The sequence below is a fragment of the Ascaphus truei genome, chromosome 13 (assembly GCF_040206685.1).
Source record: "Ascaphus truei isolate aAscTru1 chromosome 13, aAscTru1.hap1, whole genome shotgun sequence".
NCBI lineage: Eukaryota > Metazoa > Chordata > Amphibia > Anura > Ascaphidae > Ascaphus > Ascaphus truei.
This window is the reverse complement of record NC_134495.1, coordinates 34,148,220-34,166,141: the sequence shown is the minus strand read 5'-3', so window position 1 is coordinate 34,166,141 and position 17,922 is coordinate 34,148,220. Positions and strand designations below refer to the sequence as shown.

Genomic DNA, 17,922 nt, shown 5'->3' with positions numbered 1-17,922 from the left:
GGTGAGACAGGAGCACGTGTACACCGCACACAGCACAGGTGAGACAGGAGCACGTGTACACCGCACACAGCACAGGTGAGACAGGAGCACGTGTACACCGCACACAGCACAGGTGAGACAGGAGCACGTGTACACCGCACACAGCACAGGGGAGACAGGAGCACGTGTACACCGCACACAGCACAGGTGAGACAGGAGCACGTGTACACCGCACACAGCACAGGTGAGACAGGAGCACGTGTACACCGCACACAGCACAGGGGAGACAGGAGCACGTGTACACCGCACACAGCACAGGTGAGACAGGAGCACGTGTACACCGCACACAGCACAGGGGAGACAGGAGCACGTGTACACCGCACACAGCACAGGTGAGACAGGAGCACGTGTACACCGCACACAGCACAGGGGAGACAGGAGCACGTGTACACCGCACACAGCACAGGTGAGACAGGAGCACGTGTACACCGCACACAGCACAGGTGAGACAGGAGCACGTGTACACCGCACACAGCACAGGTGAGACAGGAGCACGTGTACACCGCACACAGCACAGGTGAGACAGGAGCACGTGTACACCGCACACAGCACAGGTGAGACAGGAGCACGTGTACACCGCACACAGCACAGGGGAGACAGGAGCACGTGTACACCGCACACAGCACAGGTGAGACAGGAGCACGTGTACACCGCACACAGCACAGGGGAGACAGGAGCACGTGTACACCGCACACAGCACAGGTGAGACAGGAGCACGTGTACACCGCACACAGCACAGGTGAGACAGGAGCACGTGTACACCGCACACAGCACAGGTGAGACAGGAGCACGTGTACACCGCACACAGCACAGGGGAGACAGGAGCACGTGTACACCGCACACAGCACAGGTGAGACAGGAGCACGTGTACACCGCACACAGCACAGGTGAGACAGGAGCACGTGTACACCGCACACAGCACAGGTGAGACAGGAGCACATGTACACCGCACACAGCACAGGTGAGACAGGAGCACGTGTACACCGCACACAGCACAGGTGAGACAGGAGCACGTGTACACCGCACACAGCACAGGTGAGACAGGAGCACGTGTACACCGCACACAGCACAGGGGAGACAGGAGCACGTGTACACCGCACACAGCACAGGTGAGACAGGAGCACGTGTACATCGCACACAGCACAGGTGAGACAGGAGCACGTGTACACCGCACACAGCACAGGTGAGACAGGAGCACATGTACAGCACAGGGGAGACAGGAGCACGTGTACACCGCACACAGCACAGGGGAGACAGGAGCACATGTACACCGCACACAGCACAGGTGAGACAGGAGCACGTGTACACCGCACACAGCACAGGTGAGACAGGAGCACGTGTACACCGCACACAGCACAGGTGAGACAGGAGCACGTGTACACCGCACACAGCACAGGTGAGACAGGAGCACGTGTACACCGCACACAGCACAGGTGAGACAGGAGCACATGTACACCGCACACAGCACAGGTGAGACAGGAGCACGTGTACACCGCACACAGCACAGGTGAGACAGGAGCACGTGTACACCGCACACAGCACAGGTGAGACAGGAGCACGTGTACACCGCACACAGCACAGGGGAGACAGGAGCACGTGTACACCGCACACAGCACAGGTGAGACAGGAGCACGTGTACACCGCACACAGCACAGGGGAGACAGGAGCACGTGTACACCGCACACAGCACAGGTGAGACAGGAGCACGTGTACACCGCACACAGCACAAGTGAGACAGGAGCACGTGTACACCGCACACAGCACAGGTGAGACAGGAGCACGTGTACACCGCACACAGCACAGGTGAGACAGGAGCACGTGTACACCGCACACAGCACAGGTGAGACAGGAGCACGTGTACACCGCACACAGCACAGGTGAGACAGGAGCACGTGTACACCGCACACAGCACAGGGGAGACAGGAGCACGTGTACACCGCACACAGCACAGGTGAGACAGGAGCACGTGTACACCGCACACAGCACAGGTGAGACAGGAGCACGTGTACATCGCACACAGCACAGGTGAGACAGGAGCACGTGTACACCGCACACAGCACAGGTGAGACAGGAGCACGTGTACACCGCACACAGCACAGGTGAGACAGGAGCACGTGTACACCGCACACAGCACAGGTGAGACAGGAGCACGTGTACACCGCACACAGCACAAGTGAGACAGGAGCACGTGTACACCGCACACAGCACAGGTGAGACAGGAGCACGTGTACACCGCACACAGCACAGGTGAGACAGGAGCACGTGTACACCGCACACAGCACAGGTGAGACAGGAGCACGTGTACACCGCACACAGCACAGGTGAGACAGGAGCACGTGTACACCGCACACAGCACAGGTGACACAGGTGAGACAGGAGCACGTGTACACCGCACACAGCACAGGTGAGACAGGAGCACGTGTACACCGCACACAGCACAGGTGAGACAGGAGCACGTGTACATCGCACACAGCACAGGTGAGACAGGAGCACGTGTACACCGCACACAGCACAGGTGAGACAGGAGCACGTGTACACCGCACACAGCACAGGGGAGACAGGAGCACATGTACACCGCACACAGCACAGGTGAGACAGGAGCACGTGTACACCGCACACAGCACAGGTGAGACAGGAGCACGTGTACACCGCACACAGCACAGGTGAGACAGGAGCACGTGTACACCGCACACAGCACAGGTGAGACAGGAGCACGTGTACACCGCACACAGCACAGGTGAGACAGGAGCACGTGTACAGCGCACACAGCACAGGTGAGACAGGAGCACGTGTACACAGCACAGGGGAGACAGGAGCACGTGTACACCGCACACAGCACAGGTGAGACAGGAGCACGTGTACACCGCACACAGCACAGGTGAGACAGGAGCACGTGTACACCGCACACAGCACAGGTGAGACAGGAGCACATGTACACCGCACACAGCACAGGTGAGACAGGAGCACGTGTACACCGCACACAGCACAGGTGAGACAGGAGCACGTGTACAGCGCACACAGCACAGGTGAGACAGGAGCACGTGTACACCGTACACAGCACAGGTGAGACAGGAGCACGTGTACAGCGCACACAGCACAGGTGAGACAGGAGCACGTGTACACCGCACACAGCACAGGTGAGACAGGAGCACGTGTACACCGCACACAGCACAGGTGAGACAGGAGCACATGTACACCGCACACAGCACAGGTGAGACAGGAGCACGTGTACACCGCACACAGCACAGGGGAGACAGGAGCACGTGTACACAGCACAGGGGAGACAGGAGCACGTGTACACCGCACACAGCACAGGTGAGACAGGAGCACGTGTACACCGCACACAGCACAGGTGAGACAGGAGCACATGTACAGCACAGGTGAGACAGGAGCACGTGTACAGCACAGGTGAGACAGGAGCACATGTACAGCACAGGTGAGACAGGAGCACGTGTACACCGCACAGCACAGGTGAGACAGGTGCACGTGTACACCGCACACAGCACAGGTGAGACAGGAGCACGTGTACACCGCACAGCACAGGTGAGACAGGTGCACATGTACAGCACAGGTGAGACAGGAGCACGTGTACACCGCACACAGCACAGGTGAGACAGGAGCACGTGTACACCGCACACAGCACAGGTGAGACAGGAGCACGTGTACACCGCACACAGCACAGGTGAGACAGGAGCACGTGTACACCGCACACAGCACAGGTGAGACAGGAGCACGTGTACAGCGCACACAGCACAGGTGAGACAGGAGCACGTGTACACAGCACAGGGGAGACAGGAGCACGTGTACACCGCACACAGCACAGGTGAGACAGGAGCACGTGTACACCGCACACAGCACAGGTGAGACAGGAGCACGTGTACACCGCACACAGCACAGGTGAGACAGGAGCACGTGTACACCGCACACAGCACAGGGGAGACAGGAGCACGTGTACACCGCACACAGCACAGGTGAGACAGGAGCACGTGTACACCGCACACAGCACAGGTGAGACAGGAGCACGTGTACACCGCACACAGCACAGGTGAGACAGGAGCACGTGTACAGCGCACACAGCACAGGTGAGACAGGAGCACGTGTACACCGCACACAGCACAGGTGAGACAGGAGCACATGTACACCGCACACAGCACAGGTGAGACAGGAGCACGTGTACACCGCACACAGCACAGGGGAGACAGGAGCACGTGTACACAGCACAGGGGAGACAGGAGCACGTGTACACCGCACACAGCACAGGTGAGACAGGAGCACGTGTACACCGCACACAGCACAGGTGAGACAGGAGCACATGTACAGCACAGGTGAGACAGGAGCACGTGTACACCGCACAGCACAGGTGAGACAGGTGCACATGTACAGCACAGGTGAGACAGGAGCACGTGTACACCGCACAGCACAGGTGAGACAGGTGCACGTGTACACCGCACACAGCACAGGTGAGACAGGAGCACGTGTACACCGCACACAGCACAGGTGAGACAGGAGCACGTGTACACCGCACACAGCACAGGTGAGACAGGAGCACGTGTACACCGCACACAGCACAGGGGAGACAGGAGCACGTGTACACCGCACACAGCACAGGTGAGACAGGAGCACGTGTACACCGCACACAGCACAGGTGAGACAGGAGCACGTGTACACCGCACACAGCACAGGTGAGACAGGAGCACGTGTACACCGCACACAGCACAAGTGAGACAGGAGCACGTGTACACCGCACACAGCACAGGTGAGACAGGAGCACATATACACCGCACACAGCACAGGTGAGACAGGAGCACATGTACACCGCACACAGCACAGGGGAGACAGGAGCACATGTACACCGCACACAGCACAGGGGGAGACAGGAGCACGTGTACAGCGCACACAGCACAGGTGAGACAGGAGCACGTGTACAGCGCACACAGCACAGGTGAGACAGGAGCACGTGTACATCGCACACAGCACAGGTGAGACAGGAGCACGTGTACACCGCACACAGCACAGGTGAGACAGGAGCACGTGTACATCGCACACAGCACAGGTGAGACAGGAGCACGTGTACATCGCACACAGCACAGGTGAGACAGGAGCACGTGTACACCGCACACAGCACAGGTGAGACAGGAGCACGTGTACACCGCACACAGCACAGGTGAGACAGGAGCACATGTACACCGCACACAGCACAGGGGAGACAGGAGCACATGTACACCGCACACAGCACAGGGGAGACAGGAGCACGTGTACAGCGCACACAGCACAGGTGAGACAGGAGCACGTGTACAGCGCACACAGCACAGGTGAGACAGGAGCACGTGTACATCGCACACAGCACAGGTGAGACAGGAGCACGTGTACACCGCACACAGCACAGGTGAGACAGGAGCACGTGTACATCGCACACAGCACAGGTGAGACAGGAGCACGTGTACACCGCACACAGCACAGGTGAGACAGGAGCACGTGTACACCGCACACAGCACAGGTGAGACAGGAGCACGTGTACAGCGCACACAGCACAGGTGAGACAGGAGCACGTGTACACCGCACACAGCACAGGTGAGACAGGAGCACGTGTACACCGCACACAGCACAGGTGAGACAGGAGCACGTGTACACCGCACACAGCACAGGTGAGACAGGAGCACGTGTACACCGCACACAGCACAGGGGAGACAGGAGCACGTGTACACCGCACACAGCACAGGTGAGACAGGAGCACGTGTACACAGCACAGGTGAGACAGGAGCACGTGTACACCACTCACAGCACAGGTGAGACAGGAGCACATGTACAGCACAGGTGAGACAGGAGCACGTGTACACCGCACAGCACAGGTGAGACAGGTGCACGTGTACACCGCACACAGCACAGGTGAGACAGGAGCACATGTACACCGCACACAGCACAGGGGAGACAGGAGCACGTGTACACCGCACACAGCACAGGTGAGACAGGAGCACGTGTACACCGTACACAGCACAGGGAGACAGGAGCACGTGTACACCGTACACAGCACAGGTGAGACAGGAGCACGTGTACACCGCACAGCACAGGTGAGACAGGAGCACGTGTACACCGCACACAGCACAGGGGAGACAGGAGCACGTGTACACCGCACACAGCACAGGTGAGACAGGAGCACGTGTACACCGCACACAGCACAGGGGGAGACAGGAGCACGTGTACACCGCACACAGCACAGGTGAGACAGGAGCACGTGTACACCGCACACAGCACAGGTGAGACAGGAGCACGTGTACACCGCACACAGCACAGGTGAGACAGGAGCACATGTACACCGCACACAGCACAGGTGAGACAGGAGCACATGTACACCGCACACAGCACAGGTGAGACAGGAGCACATGTACACCGCACACAGCACAGGGGAGACAGGAGCACGTGTACACCGCACACAGCACAGGGGAGACAGGAGCACGTGTACACAGCACAGGTGAGACAGGAGCACGTGTACACCGCACACAGCACAGGTGAGACAGGAGCACGTGTACATCGCACACAGCACAGGTGAGACAGGAGCACGTGTACACCGCACACAGCACAAGTGAGACAGGAGCACGTGTACACCGCACACAGCACAGGTGAGACAGGAGCACGTGTACACCGCACACAGCACAGGTGAGACAGGAGCACGTGTACACCGCACACAGCACAGGTGAGACAGGAGCACATGTACACCGCACACAGCACAGGTGAGACAGGAGCACGTGTACATCGCACACAGCACAGGTGAGACAGGAGCACGTGTACACCGCACACAGCACAGGGGAGACAGGAGCACGTGTACACCGCACACAGCACAGGTGAGACAGGAGCACGTGTACACCGCACACAGCACAGGTGAGACAGGAGCACATGTACACCGCACACAGCACAGGGTGAGACAGGAGCACGTGTACACCGCACACAGCACAGGGGAGACAGGAGCACGTGTACATCGCACACAGCACAGGTGAGACAGGAGCACGTGTACACCGCACACAGCACAGGTGAGACAGGAGCACGTGTACACCGCACACAGCACAGGTGAGACAGGAGCACGTGTACATCGCACACAGCACAGGTGAGACAGGAGCACATGTACACCGCACACAGCACAGGTGAGACAGGAGCACGTGTACACCGCACACAGCACAGGGGAGACAGGAGCACGTGTACACCGCACACAGCACAGGTGAGACAGGAGCACGTGTACACCGCACACAGCACAGGTGAGACAGGAGCACGTGTACACCGCACACAGCACAGGTGAGACAGGAGCACGTGTACACCGCACACAGCACAGGGGAGACAGGAGCACGTGTACATCGCACACAGCACAGGTGAGACAGGAGCACGTGTACACCGCACACAGCACAGGGAGACAGGAGCACGTGTACACCGCACACAGCACAGGTGAGACAGGAGCACGTGTACACCGCACACAGCACAGGTGAGACAGGAGCACATGTACACCGCACACAGCACAGGGAGACAGGAGCACGTGTACACCGCACACAGCACAGGGGAGACAGGAGCACGTGTACACCGCACACAGCACAGGTGAGACAGGAGCACGTGTACACCGCACACAGCACAGGTGAGACAGGAGCACATGTACACCGCACACAGCACAGGTGAGACAGGAGCACGTGTACACCGCACACAGCACAGGTGAGACAGGAGCACGTGTACACCGCACACAGCACAGGGGAGACAGGAGCACGTGTACACCGCACACAGCACAGGTGAGACAGGAGCACGTGTACACCGCACACAGCACAGGTGAGACAGGAGCACGTGTACACCGCACACAGCACAGGTGAGACAGGAGCACATGTACACCGCACACAGCACAGGTGAGACAGGAGCACGTGTACACCGCACACCAGCACAGGTGAGACAGGAGCACATGTACACCGCACACAGCACAGGGGAGACAGGAGCACGTGTACACCGCACACAGCACAGGGGAGACAGGAGCACGTGTACACCGCACACAGCACAGGGTGAGACAGGAGCACGTGTACACCGCACACAGCACAGGTGAGACAGGAGCACGTGTACACCGCACACAGCACAGGTGAGACAGGAGCACATGTACACCGCACACAGCACAGGTGAGACAGGAGCACGTGTACACCGCACACAGCACAGGGGAGACAGGAGCACGTGTACACCGCACACAGCACAGGTGAGACAGGAGCACATGTACACCGCATACAGCACAGGTGAGACAGGAGCACATGTACACCGCATACAGCACAGGTGAGACAGGAGCACGTGTACACCGCACACAGCACAGGGGAGACAGGAGCACGTGTACACCGACACACAGCACAGGTGAGACAGGAGCACGTGTACACCGCACACAGCACAGGTGAGACAGGAGCACGTGTACACCGCACACAGCACAGGTGAGACAGGAGCACGTGTACACCGCACACAGCACAGGTGAGACAGGAGCACATGTACACCGCACACAGCACAGGTGAGACAGGAGCACGTGTACACCGTACACAGCACATACTATGAGCACATACTATGAGCACGTGTAAACCGAACTCCCCAGTCAGTGTGACCTCTGACACCCGCTCTCCCAACTCACTGGTACCCGGGTGACCTCTTACCCCTGCTTTCCCCAGTCGCTGGTAACATGTAACCTGTGAACTCTGACCCAAGCTCTCCCCAGTCGCAAGTACTCGTGTGACCTCTGGTCTCTGCTTTCCCCAGTCACTGGTATATCTGTGTGACCTCTGACCCCTGCTCTCACCAGTCGCTGGTACTGTGTGACCTCTGACTCCAGCTCTCCCCAGTCGCAAGTACTTGTGTGACCTCTGACTCCTCTTTCCCCAGTCTCTGGTATATCTGTGCGACCTCTGACCCCCCCTCTCCCCTGTCGCTGGTACCCGTGTGACCTGACACCCGTTCTTCCCAGTCGCATGTACTCGTGTGACCTCTGACCCCCCTGCTTTGCCCAGTCGCTGGAATACAGTATCTGTGTGACCTCTGACCCCCGCTCTCCCCACAGGTGGAGCAGGTAATGGCCGCAGAGTTGGTGCGTGAAGTGTCTGAGTCTCTCCAGGGGGCCGCGTCTCTGAACCCCCTCCTGCAGGACCCCCCGGCTCCGTATCTGAACCCGCTGCTGCCCTGGACACGCACGAGGGCGGCACTGGCATGGACACATAAACATCTGCATGCACATACAGTATGCGTGCAACCTCCTGTGCCTTTACTAGAGTCTGGGGTACCCGGGGGGGGGTCTCCACCTATATAAGGCAGTCACATACAGTGAGACCCCCGTTCCTATCCACCATGTATACAGTATACTGCAGTCTGAGTAGCTCCCGAGTATGTATATATATATATGTATAGTTCATACCCCCCTATATGCAGCATCCAATCACTAGTTAACCTTTAAACTAAGCACTTTCCTAAGACTGTGTGTGTGTGTGTGTGTGTGTGTGTGTGTGTGTGTGTGTGTGTGTGTGTGTGTATCTATCTATAGAGAGAGAGAGAGAATGCGAATGCCTGTGTTTGCCCCGGGTATATAGCGCCCTTCGCAGGGTATGTCCCGGATATCACGAGAATCGTTCATTAAACAAAGTGTAACCTATTCTGTGACAAACTAACATGTCAGCCCCTGCCAAGGCACAAAAGGCGGTCCCATTAAAGATGGCTGACAGGCCTCAGGAGGTCAGACTTACATACTGCCCCTTCTTATAGCATTAATATCACATGTTTAGGTAACAGCTGAACGAGGGCCGTGTTATAGGGCTGTTATAGGAGTTTCTCCGTTGGTGGGGAGCCCGGCGAGAAGGACCCCCTCACATGCACCCCATGACACACGCGTTAACATACTTTGTGAGGCAATGACGTCACGGAATATGGACAGCAGAATGTCCCCAATTTATCTGAGTTGTAGAAATGAATAAACCGCTTATTGTCAACTCATTCCCCGATAAATGGGGGGCTTGGGGTTTCCCAGCCTTGGGGCAATCCACATATCCCTTATATATGGAGATCCCAGCCCGATAGTCACCCCACCTGGTGGAATGGCACCTTTATGGGTCACTGAATGCATGAGAGGTCTTCCCCCGACCTCCCCACCAGCGGAGAAACTCCCAGGACAGCGCGTCACGGACGTGACTTTCTCTCGTGTCTCTCCGAGTCCGCCGACCCTTACTTATATCCACTGTTCACGGCTGAGCGGGTATCACGTCTCTAGCTTGTCCGTGTAATATGATTATTATATGTGTGGGACATGGAGCTACATGTAATGTGATTATTATATGTGTGGGACATGGAGCTACATGTAATGTGATTATTATATGTGTGGGACATGGAGCTACATGTAATGTGATTATTATATGTGTGGGACATGGAGCTACATGTAATGTGATTATTATATGTGTGGGACATGGATCTACATGTAATGTGATTATTATATGTGTGGGACATGGAGCTACATGTAATGTGATTATTATATGTGTGGGACATGGAGCTACATGTAATGTGATTATTATATGTGTGGGACATGGAACTCCGTGTAATATGATTATTATACAGTATTTGTGGGACATGGATCTCCGTGTAATTTGATTAGTATATGTGTGTAGGACACAGATATCCATGTAAAATGATTATTATATGTTATATGTGTGTAGGACAGAGATATCCATGTAAAATGATTATTATATGTGTGTAGGACACTGAACTCCGTGTAATGTGATTATTATATGTGTGAAGGACACAGAACTTTTATATTCTAACCTGTAATGTTCTGCTTTTATATTTGTAATAAAAAATGATGTGTGTAATATGTTTCTTCAGTCTTGTCCTGAGTGTGTGACACAGACCTGTTCTGTGTGTGTGTGTGTGACAGTCCGTCCCGTCTGTGTGTGCGTGTGTGAGACATAGACCTGACCTGTGTGTGTGTGTGTGTGTGTAACACAGTACTGCCGTGTGTGTGTCACAGTCCTGCCCCGTGTGTGTTTGTAACACAGTCCTGCCCTGTGTGCGAGGGACAGTCCTGCCCCCCGTGTGTGTGTGTGACACAGTCCTGCCCTTTGTGTGTGTGTGTGACAGTCCTGCCCTGTGTGTGCGTGTGTGACAGTCCTGCTCCGTGTGTGTGTGTGTGACACAGTCCTGCCATGTGTGTTTGTGACACAGTTCATCCCTGTGTGTGTGTGTGACACAGTCCTACCCTGTGTGTTTGTGTGTGTAACACAGTCCTGCCCCATGTGTGTGTGGGTGTGTGAGACAGTCCTGCCCTGTGTGTGTGTGTCACAGTCCTGTCCTGTGTGTGTGACACAGACCTGCTCCGTGTGTGTGTGACACAGTCCGTCCCAGTGTGTGTGTGTGACACAGTCCTGCCCTGTTAGTGTGTGTGTGAGAGACACAGTCCTTCCCTGTGTGTGTGAGAGACACTTTCCTGCCCCGTGTGTGTCTGTGTGTGTGACACAGTCCTGCCCCATGTGTGTGACATAATCCTGACTTGTGTGTGTGACAGTTCTGCCCTGTGTGTGTGTGTGAGAGAGACACAGTCCTGCCCCGTGTTTGTGTGAGACAGTCCTGCCCTGTTTGTGTGTGTGTGTGACACAGTCCTGCCCTGTGTGTGTGTGTGACACAATCCTGACCTGTGTGTGTGACAGTCCTGCCCCGTGTGTGTGACAGTCCTGCCTGTGTGCGTGACAGTCATACCCCGTGTGTGCGTGACACTGTCCTGCCCCGTGTGTGTATGTGAGAGAGACAGTCATGCCCCGTGTGTGCGTGACAGTCCTGCCCCGTGTGCGTGACACAGTCCTGCCCCATGTGTCTGTGTGTGTGTCTCAGTCCTGCCCTGTGTGTGTGTTTGACACAGTCCTGCCCCGTGTGTGTGACACAATCCTGACCCGTGTGTGACACTGTCCTGCCCCGTGTGTGTGTATGTGAGAGAGACAGTCCTGCCCTGTGTGTGTGACACAGTCCTGCCCCATGTGTGTCTGTGTGAGACAGTCCTGCCGTGTGTGTGTGTGTGTGTGTGTGTGAGAGAGACACAGTTCTGCCGTGTGTGTGCGAGACACAGTCCGGCCCCCTGTGTGTGTGTGTGTGAGAGACACAGTCCTGCCGTGTGTGTGTGTGTGTGTGTGTGTGTGTGTGAGAGAGACACAGTCCTGCCGTGTGTGTGTGAGAGATACAGTCTGCAGTCCGGCCCCCTGTGTGTGTGTGTGTGAGACACAGTCCTGCCGTGTGTGTGTGTGCGAGACACAGTCCTGCCGTGTGTGTGTGTGTGAGAGACACAGTCCTGCCGTATGTGTGTGTGAGAGACATAGTCCTGCCGTGTGTGTGTGAGAGACACAGTCCTGCCCCCTTTGTGTGTGTGTGTGAGACAGTCCTGCCCCCTGTGTGTGTGTGTGTGTGTGAGACAGTCCTGCCCCCTGTGTGTGTGTGTGTGTGTGTGTGTGTGTGTGTGTGTGTGTGTGTGTGTGTGTGTGTGTGTGTGTGTGTGTGTGTGTGTGTGTGTGTGTGTGAGACATAGTCCTGCCTTGTGTGTGTGTGTGAGAGAGTCCTGCCCCCTGTGTGTGTGTGTGTGTGTGTGTGAGAGAGACAGTCCTGCCCCCTGTGTGTGAGAGACAGTCCTGCCCCCTGTGTGTGTGTGTGCGAGAGACAGTCCTGCCCCGTGTGTGTGTGTGTGTGTGTGTGTGTGTGTGTGTGTGTGTGTGTGTGTGTGTATGTGACATAGTCCTGCCGTGTGTGTGTGTATGTGACATAGTCCTGCCCAGGTTGCCACCTTCTACTGAAGGTCAACACGGACAAATTTGTAAAATAAATTCGTATGTGGTGCGGCGGCGTCCCCCGGCGCCCTCCTGCAATTCCCCCGGCACCCTCCTGCAGCTCCCCCGGCACCCTCCTGCAATTCCCCCGGCACCCTCCTGCAATTCCCCCGGCGCCCTCCTGCAACTCCCCCGGCACCCTCCTGCAGCTCCCCCGGCACCCTCCTGCAGCTCCCCCGGCACCCTCCTGCAATTCCCCCGGCACCCTCCTGCAATTCCCCCGGCGCCCTCCTGCAATTCCCCCGGCACCCTCCTGCAACTCCCCCGGCACCCTCCTGCAGCTCCCCCGGCACCCTCCTGCAATTCCCCCGGCACCCTCCTGCAATTCCCCCGGCGCCCTCCTGCAATTCCCCCGGCGCCCTCCTGCAACTCCCCCGGCACCCTCCTGCAATTCCCCCGGCACCCTCCTGCAACTCCCCCGGCGCCCTCCTGCAGTTCCCCCGGCGCCCTCCTGCAACTCCCCCGGCGCCCTCCTGCAATTCCCCCGGCGCCCTCCTGCAGCTCCCCCGGCACCCTCCTGCAATTCCCCCGGCACCCTCCTGCAGCTCCCCCGGCACCCTCCTGCAATTCCCCCGGCACCCTCCTGCAATTCCCCCGGCGCCCTCCTGCAACTCCCCCGGCACCCTCCTGCAGCTCCCCCGGCACCCTCCTGCAGCTCCCCCGGCACCCTCCTGCAATTCCCCCGGCGCCCTCCTGCAATTCCCCCGGCGCCCTCCTGCAACTCCCCCGGCACCCTCCTGCAGCTCCCCCGGCACCCTCCTGCAATTCCCCCGGCACCCTCCTGCAATTCCCCCGGCGCCCTCCTGCAATTCCCCCGGCGCCCTCCTGCAACTCCCCCGGCACCCTCCTGCAATTCCCCCGGCACCCTCCTGCAACTCCCCCGGCGCCCTCCTGCAGTTCCCCCGGCGCCCTCCTGCAACTCCCCCGGCGCCCTCCTGCAATTCCCCCGGCGCCCTCCTGCAATTCCCCCGGCGCCCTCCTGCAGCTCCCCCGGCACCCTCCTGCAATTCCCCCGGCACCCTCCTGCAATTCCCCCGGCACCCTCCTGCAACTCCCCCGGCACCCTCCTGCAATTCCCCCGGCGTCCTCCTGCAATTCCCCCGGCACCCTCCTGCAACTCCCCCGGCACCCTCCTGCAACTCCCCCGGCACCCTCCTGCAATTCCCCCGGCGCCCTCCTGCAATTCCCCCGGCACCCTCCTGCAATTCCCCCGGCACCCTCCTGCAATTCCCGGCACCCTCCTGCAATTCCCCCGGCACCCTCCTGCAATTCCCCCGGCACCCTCCTGCAATTCCCCCGGCACCCTCCTGCAACTCCCCCGGCACCCTCCTGCAACTCCCCCGGCACCCTCCTGCACTTCCCCCGGCACCCTCCTGCACTTCCCCCGGCACCCTCCTGCAATTCCCCCGGCACCCTCCTGCAATTCCCCCGGCACCCTCCTGCAATTCCCCCGGCACCCTCCTGCAATTCCCCCGGCACCCTCCTGCAATTCCCCCGGCACCCTCCTGCAACTCCCCCGGCACCCTCCTGCAATTCCCCCGGCACCCTCCTGCAATTTCCCCGGCACCCTCCTGCAGTTCCCCCGGCACCCTCCTGCAGTTCCCCCGGCACCCTCCTGCAGTTCCCCCGGCGTCCTCCTGCAACTCCCCCGGCACCCTCCTGCAACTCCCCCGGCACCCTCCTGCACTTCCCCCGGCACCCTCCTGCAATTCCCCCGGCACCCTCCTGCAACTCCCCCGGCACCCTCCTGCAACTCCCCCGGCACCCTCCTGCAACTCCCCCGGCACCCTCCTGCAACTCCCCCGGCACCCTCCTGCAACTCCCCCGGCACCCTCCTGCAACTCCCCCGGCACCCTCCTGCAATTCCCCCGGCACCCTCCTGCAATTCCCCCGGCACCCTCCTGCAATTCCCCCGGCGTCCTCCTGCAATTCCCCCGGCACCCTCCTGCAACTCCCCCGGCACCCTCCTGCAACTCCCCCGGCACCCTCCTGCAACTCCCCCGGCACCCTCCTGCAATTCCCCCGGCACCCTCCTGCAATTCCCCCGGCACCCTCCTGCAACTCCCCCGGCACCCTCCTGCAACTCCCCCGGCACCCTCCTGCAATTCCCCCGGCACCCTCCTGCAATTCCCCCGGCACCCTCCTGCAATTCCCCCGGCGCCCTCCTGCAATTCCCCCGGCACCCTCCTGCAACTCCCCCGGCACCCTCCTGCAATTCCCCCGGCACCCTCCTGCAATTCCCCCGGCGCCCTCCTGCAGTTCCCTCGGCACCCTCCTGCAGCTCCCCCGGCACCCTCCTGCAATTCCCCCGGCACCCTCCTGCAATTCCCCCGGCACCCTCCTGCAACTCCCCCGGCACCCTCCTGCAACTCCCCCGGCACCCTCCTGCAACTCCCCCGGCACCCTCCTGCAACTCCCCCGGCACCCTCCTGCAATTCCCCCGGCGTCCTCCTGCAATTCCCCCGGCACCCTCCTGCAATTCCCCCGGCACCCTCCTGCAGCTCCCCCGGCACCCTCCTGCAGCTCCCCCGGCACCCTCCTGCAATTCCCCCGGCACCCTCCTGCAGTTCCCCCGGCACCCTCCTGCAGCTCCCCCGGCACCCTCCTGCAGCTCCCCCGGCACCCTCCTGCAATTCCCCCGGTACCCTCCTGCAATTCCCCCGGCACCCTCCTGCAACTCCCCCGGCACCCTCCTGCAATTCCCCCGGCACCCTCCTGCAATTCCCCCGGCACCCTCCTGCAATTCCCCCGGCACCCTCCTGCAACTCCCCCGGCACCCTCCTGCAATTCCCCCGGCACCCTCCTGCAATTCCCCCGGCACCCTCCTGCAATTCCCGGCACCCTCCTGCAACTCCCCCGGCACCCTCCTGCAGCTCCCCCGGCACCCTCCTGCAGCTCCCCCGGCACCCTCCTGCAACTCCCCCGGCACCCTCCTGCAGCTCCCCCGGCACCCTCCTGCAATTCCCGGCACCCTCCTGCAATTCCCCCGGCACCCTCCTGCAATTCCCCCGGCACCCTCCTGCAATTCCCCCGGCACCCTCCTGCACTTCCCCCGGCACCCTCCTGCAACTCCCCCGGCACCCTCCTGCAACTCCCCCGGCACCCTCCTGCAACTCCCCCGGCACCCTCCTGCAATTCCCCCGGCACCCTCCTGCAATTCCCCCGGCACCCTCCTGCAGTTCCCCCGGCACCCTCCTGCAACTCCCCCGGCACCCTCCTGCAATTCCCCCGGCGCCCTCCTGCAGTTCCCCCGGCGTCCTCCTGCAATTCCCCCGGCACCCTCCTGCAATTCCCCCGGCACCCTCCTGCAACTCCCCCGGCGTCCTCCTGCAATTCCCCCGGCACCCTCCTGCAATTCCCCCGGCACCCTCCTGCAACTCCCCCGGCACCCTCCTGCAGCTCCCCCGGCACCCTCCTGCAATTCCCCCGGCACCCTCCTGCAATTCCCCCGGCACCCTCCTGCAACTCCCCCGGCACCCTCCTGCAACTCCCCCGGCACCCTCCTGCAATTCCCCCGGCACCCTCCTGCAACTCCCCCGGCACCCTCCTGCAATTCCCCCGGCACCCTCCTGCAGCTCCCCCGGCACCCTCCTGCAATTCCCCCGGCACCCTCCTGCAACTCCCCCGGCACCCTCCTGCAATTCCCCCGGCACCCTCCTGCAACTCCCCCGGCACCCTCCTGCAATTCCCCCGGCACCCTCCTGCAGCTCCCCCGGCACCCTCCTGCAATTCCCCCGGCACCCTCCTGCAACTCCCCCGGCACCCTCCTGCAATTCCCGGCACCCTCCTGCAACTCCCCCGGCACCCTCCTGCAATTCCCCCGGCACCCTCCTGCAATTCCCCCGGCACCCTCCTGCATTTCCCCCGGCGTCCTCCTGCAATTCCCCCGGCACCCTCCTGCAATTCCCCCGGCACCCTCCTGCAATTCCCCCGGCGCCCTCCTGCAATTCCCCCGGCACCCTCCTGCAATTCCCCCGGCACCCTCCTGCAACTCCCCCGGCACCCTCCTGCAATTCCCCCGGCGCCCTCCTGCAACTCCCCCGGCACCCTCCTGCAATTCCCCCGGCACCCTCCTGCAATTCCCCCGGCACCCTCCTGCAACTCCCCCGGCACCCTCCTGCAATTCCCCCGGCACCCTCCTGCAACTCCCCCGGCACCCTCCTGCAATTCCCCCGGCGCCCTCCTGCAATTCCCCCGGCGCCCTCCTGCAATTCCCCCGGCGCCCTCCTGCAGCTCCCCCGGCGCCCTCCTGCAATTCCCCCGGCACCCTCCTGCAATTCCCCCGGCACCCTCCTGCAATTCCCCCGGCACCCTCCTGCAATTCCCCCGGCACCCTCCTGCAGTTCCCCCGGCACCCTCCTGCAATTCCCCCGGCACCCTCCTGCATTTCCCCCGGCACCCTCCTGCAATTCCCCCGGCACCCTCCTGCAATTCCCCCGGCACCCTCCTGCAATTCCCCCGGCACCCTCCTGCAATTCCCCCGGCACCCTCCTGCAATTCCCCCGGCACCCTCCTGCAATTCCCCCGGCACCCTCCTGCAACTCCCCCGGCACCCTCCTGCAATTCCCCCGGCAGCCTCCTGCAGCTCCCCCGGCACCCTCCTGCAATTCCCCCGGCACCCTCCTGCAGTTCCCCCGGCGTCCTCCTGCAGTTCCCCCGGCACCCTCCTGCAATTCCCCCGGCACCCTCCTGCAATTCCCCCGGCACCCTCCTGCAATTCCCCCGGCACCCTCCTGCAATTCCCCCGGCACCCTCCTGCAGTTCCCCCGGCACCCTCCTGCAATTCCCCCGGCACCCTCCTGCAATTCCCCCGGCACCCTCCTGCAGTTCCCCCGGCGCCCTCCTGCAGTTCCCCCGGCACCCTCCTGCAGTTCCCCCGGCACCCTCCTGCAGTTCCCCCGGCACCCTCCTGCCACTCCCCCGGCGTCCTCCTGCAGTTCCCCCGTCACCCTCCTGCAGTTCCCCCGGCGCCCTCCTGCAGTTCCCCCGGCACCCTCCTGCAATTCCCCCGGCGCCCTCCTGCAATTCCCCCGGCACCCTCCTGCAGTTCCCC

At 60.7% G+C, this 17,922-nt stretch overlaps 1 protein-coding gene across 1 annotated transcript in view; it reads left to right on the top strand.

Annotated features, from left to right (window-relative positions):
- Positions 1-10,874, top strand: part of IRF9 (interferon regulatory factor 9) — a 53,301-nt gene extending 42,427 nt beyond the window's left edge. The window contains exon 9 of the mRNA XM_075567994.1: positions 9,086-10,874. Within this exon, the coding sequence (XP_075424109.1) occupies positions 9,086-9,331 (246 nt within the window). The 3' untranslated portion in view covers positions 9,332-10,874. The remainder of the gene's footprint in view (positions 1-9,085) is intronic.
- The last annotated feature ends 7,048 nt before the right edge of the window (positions 10,875-17,922 follow it).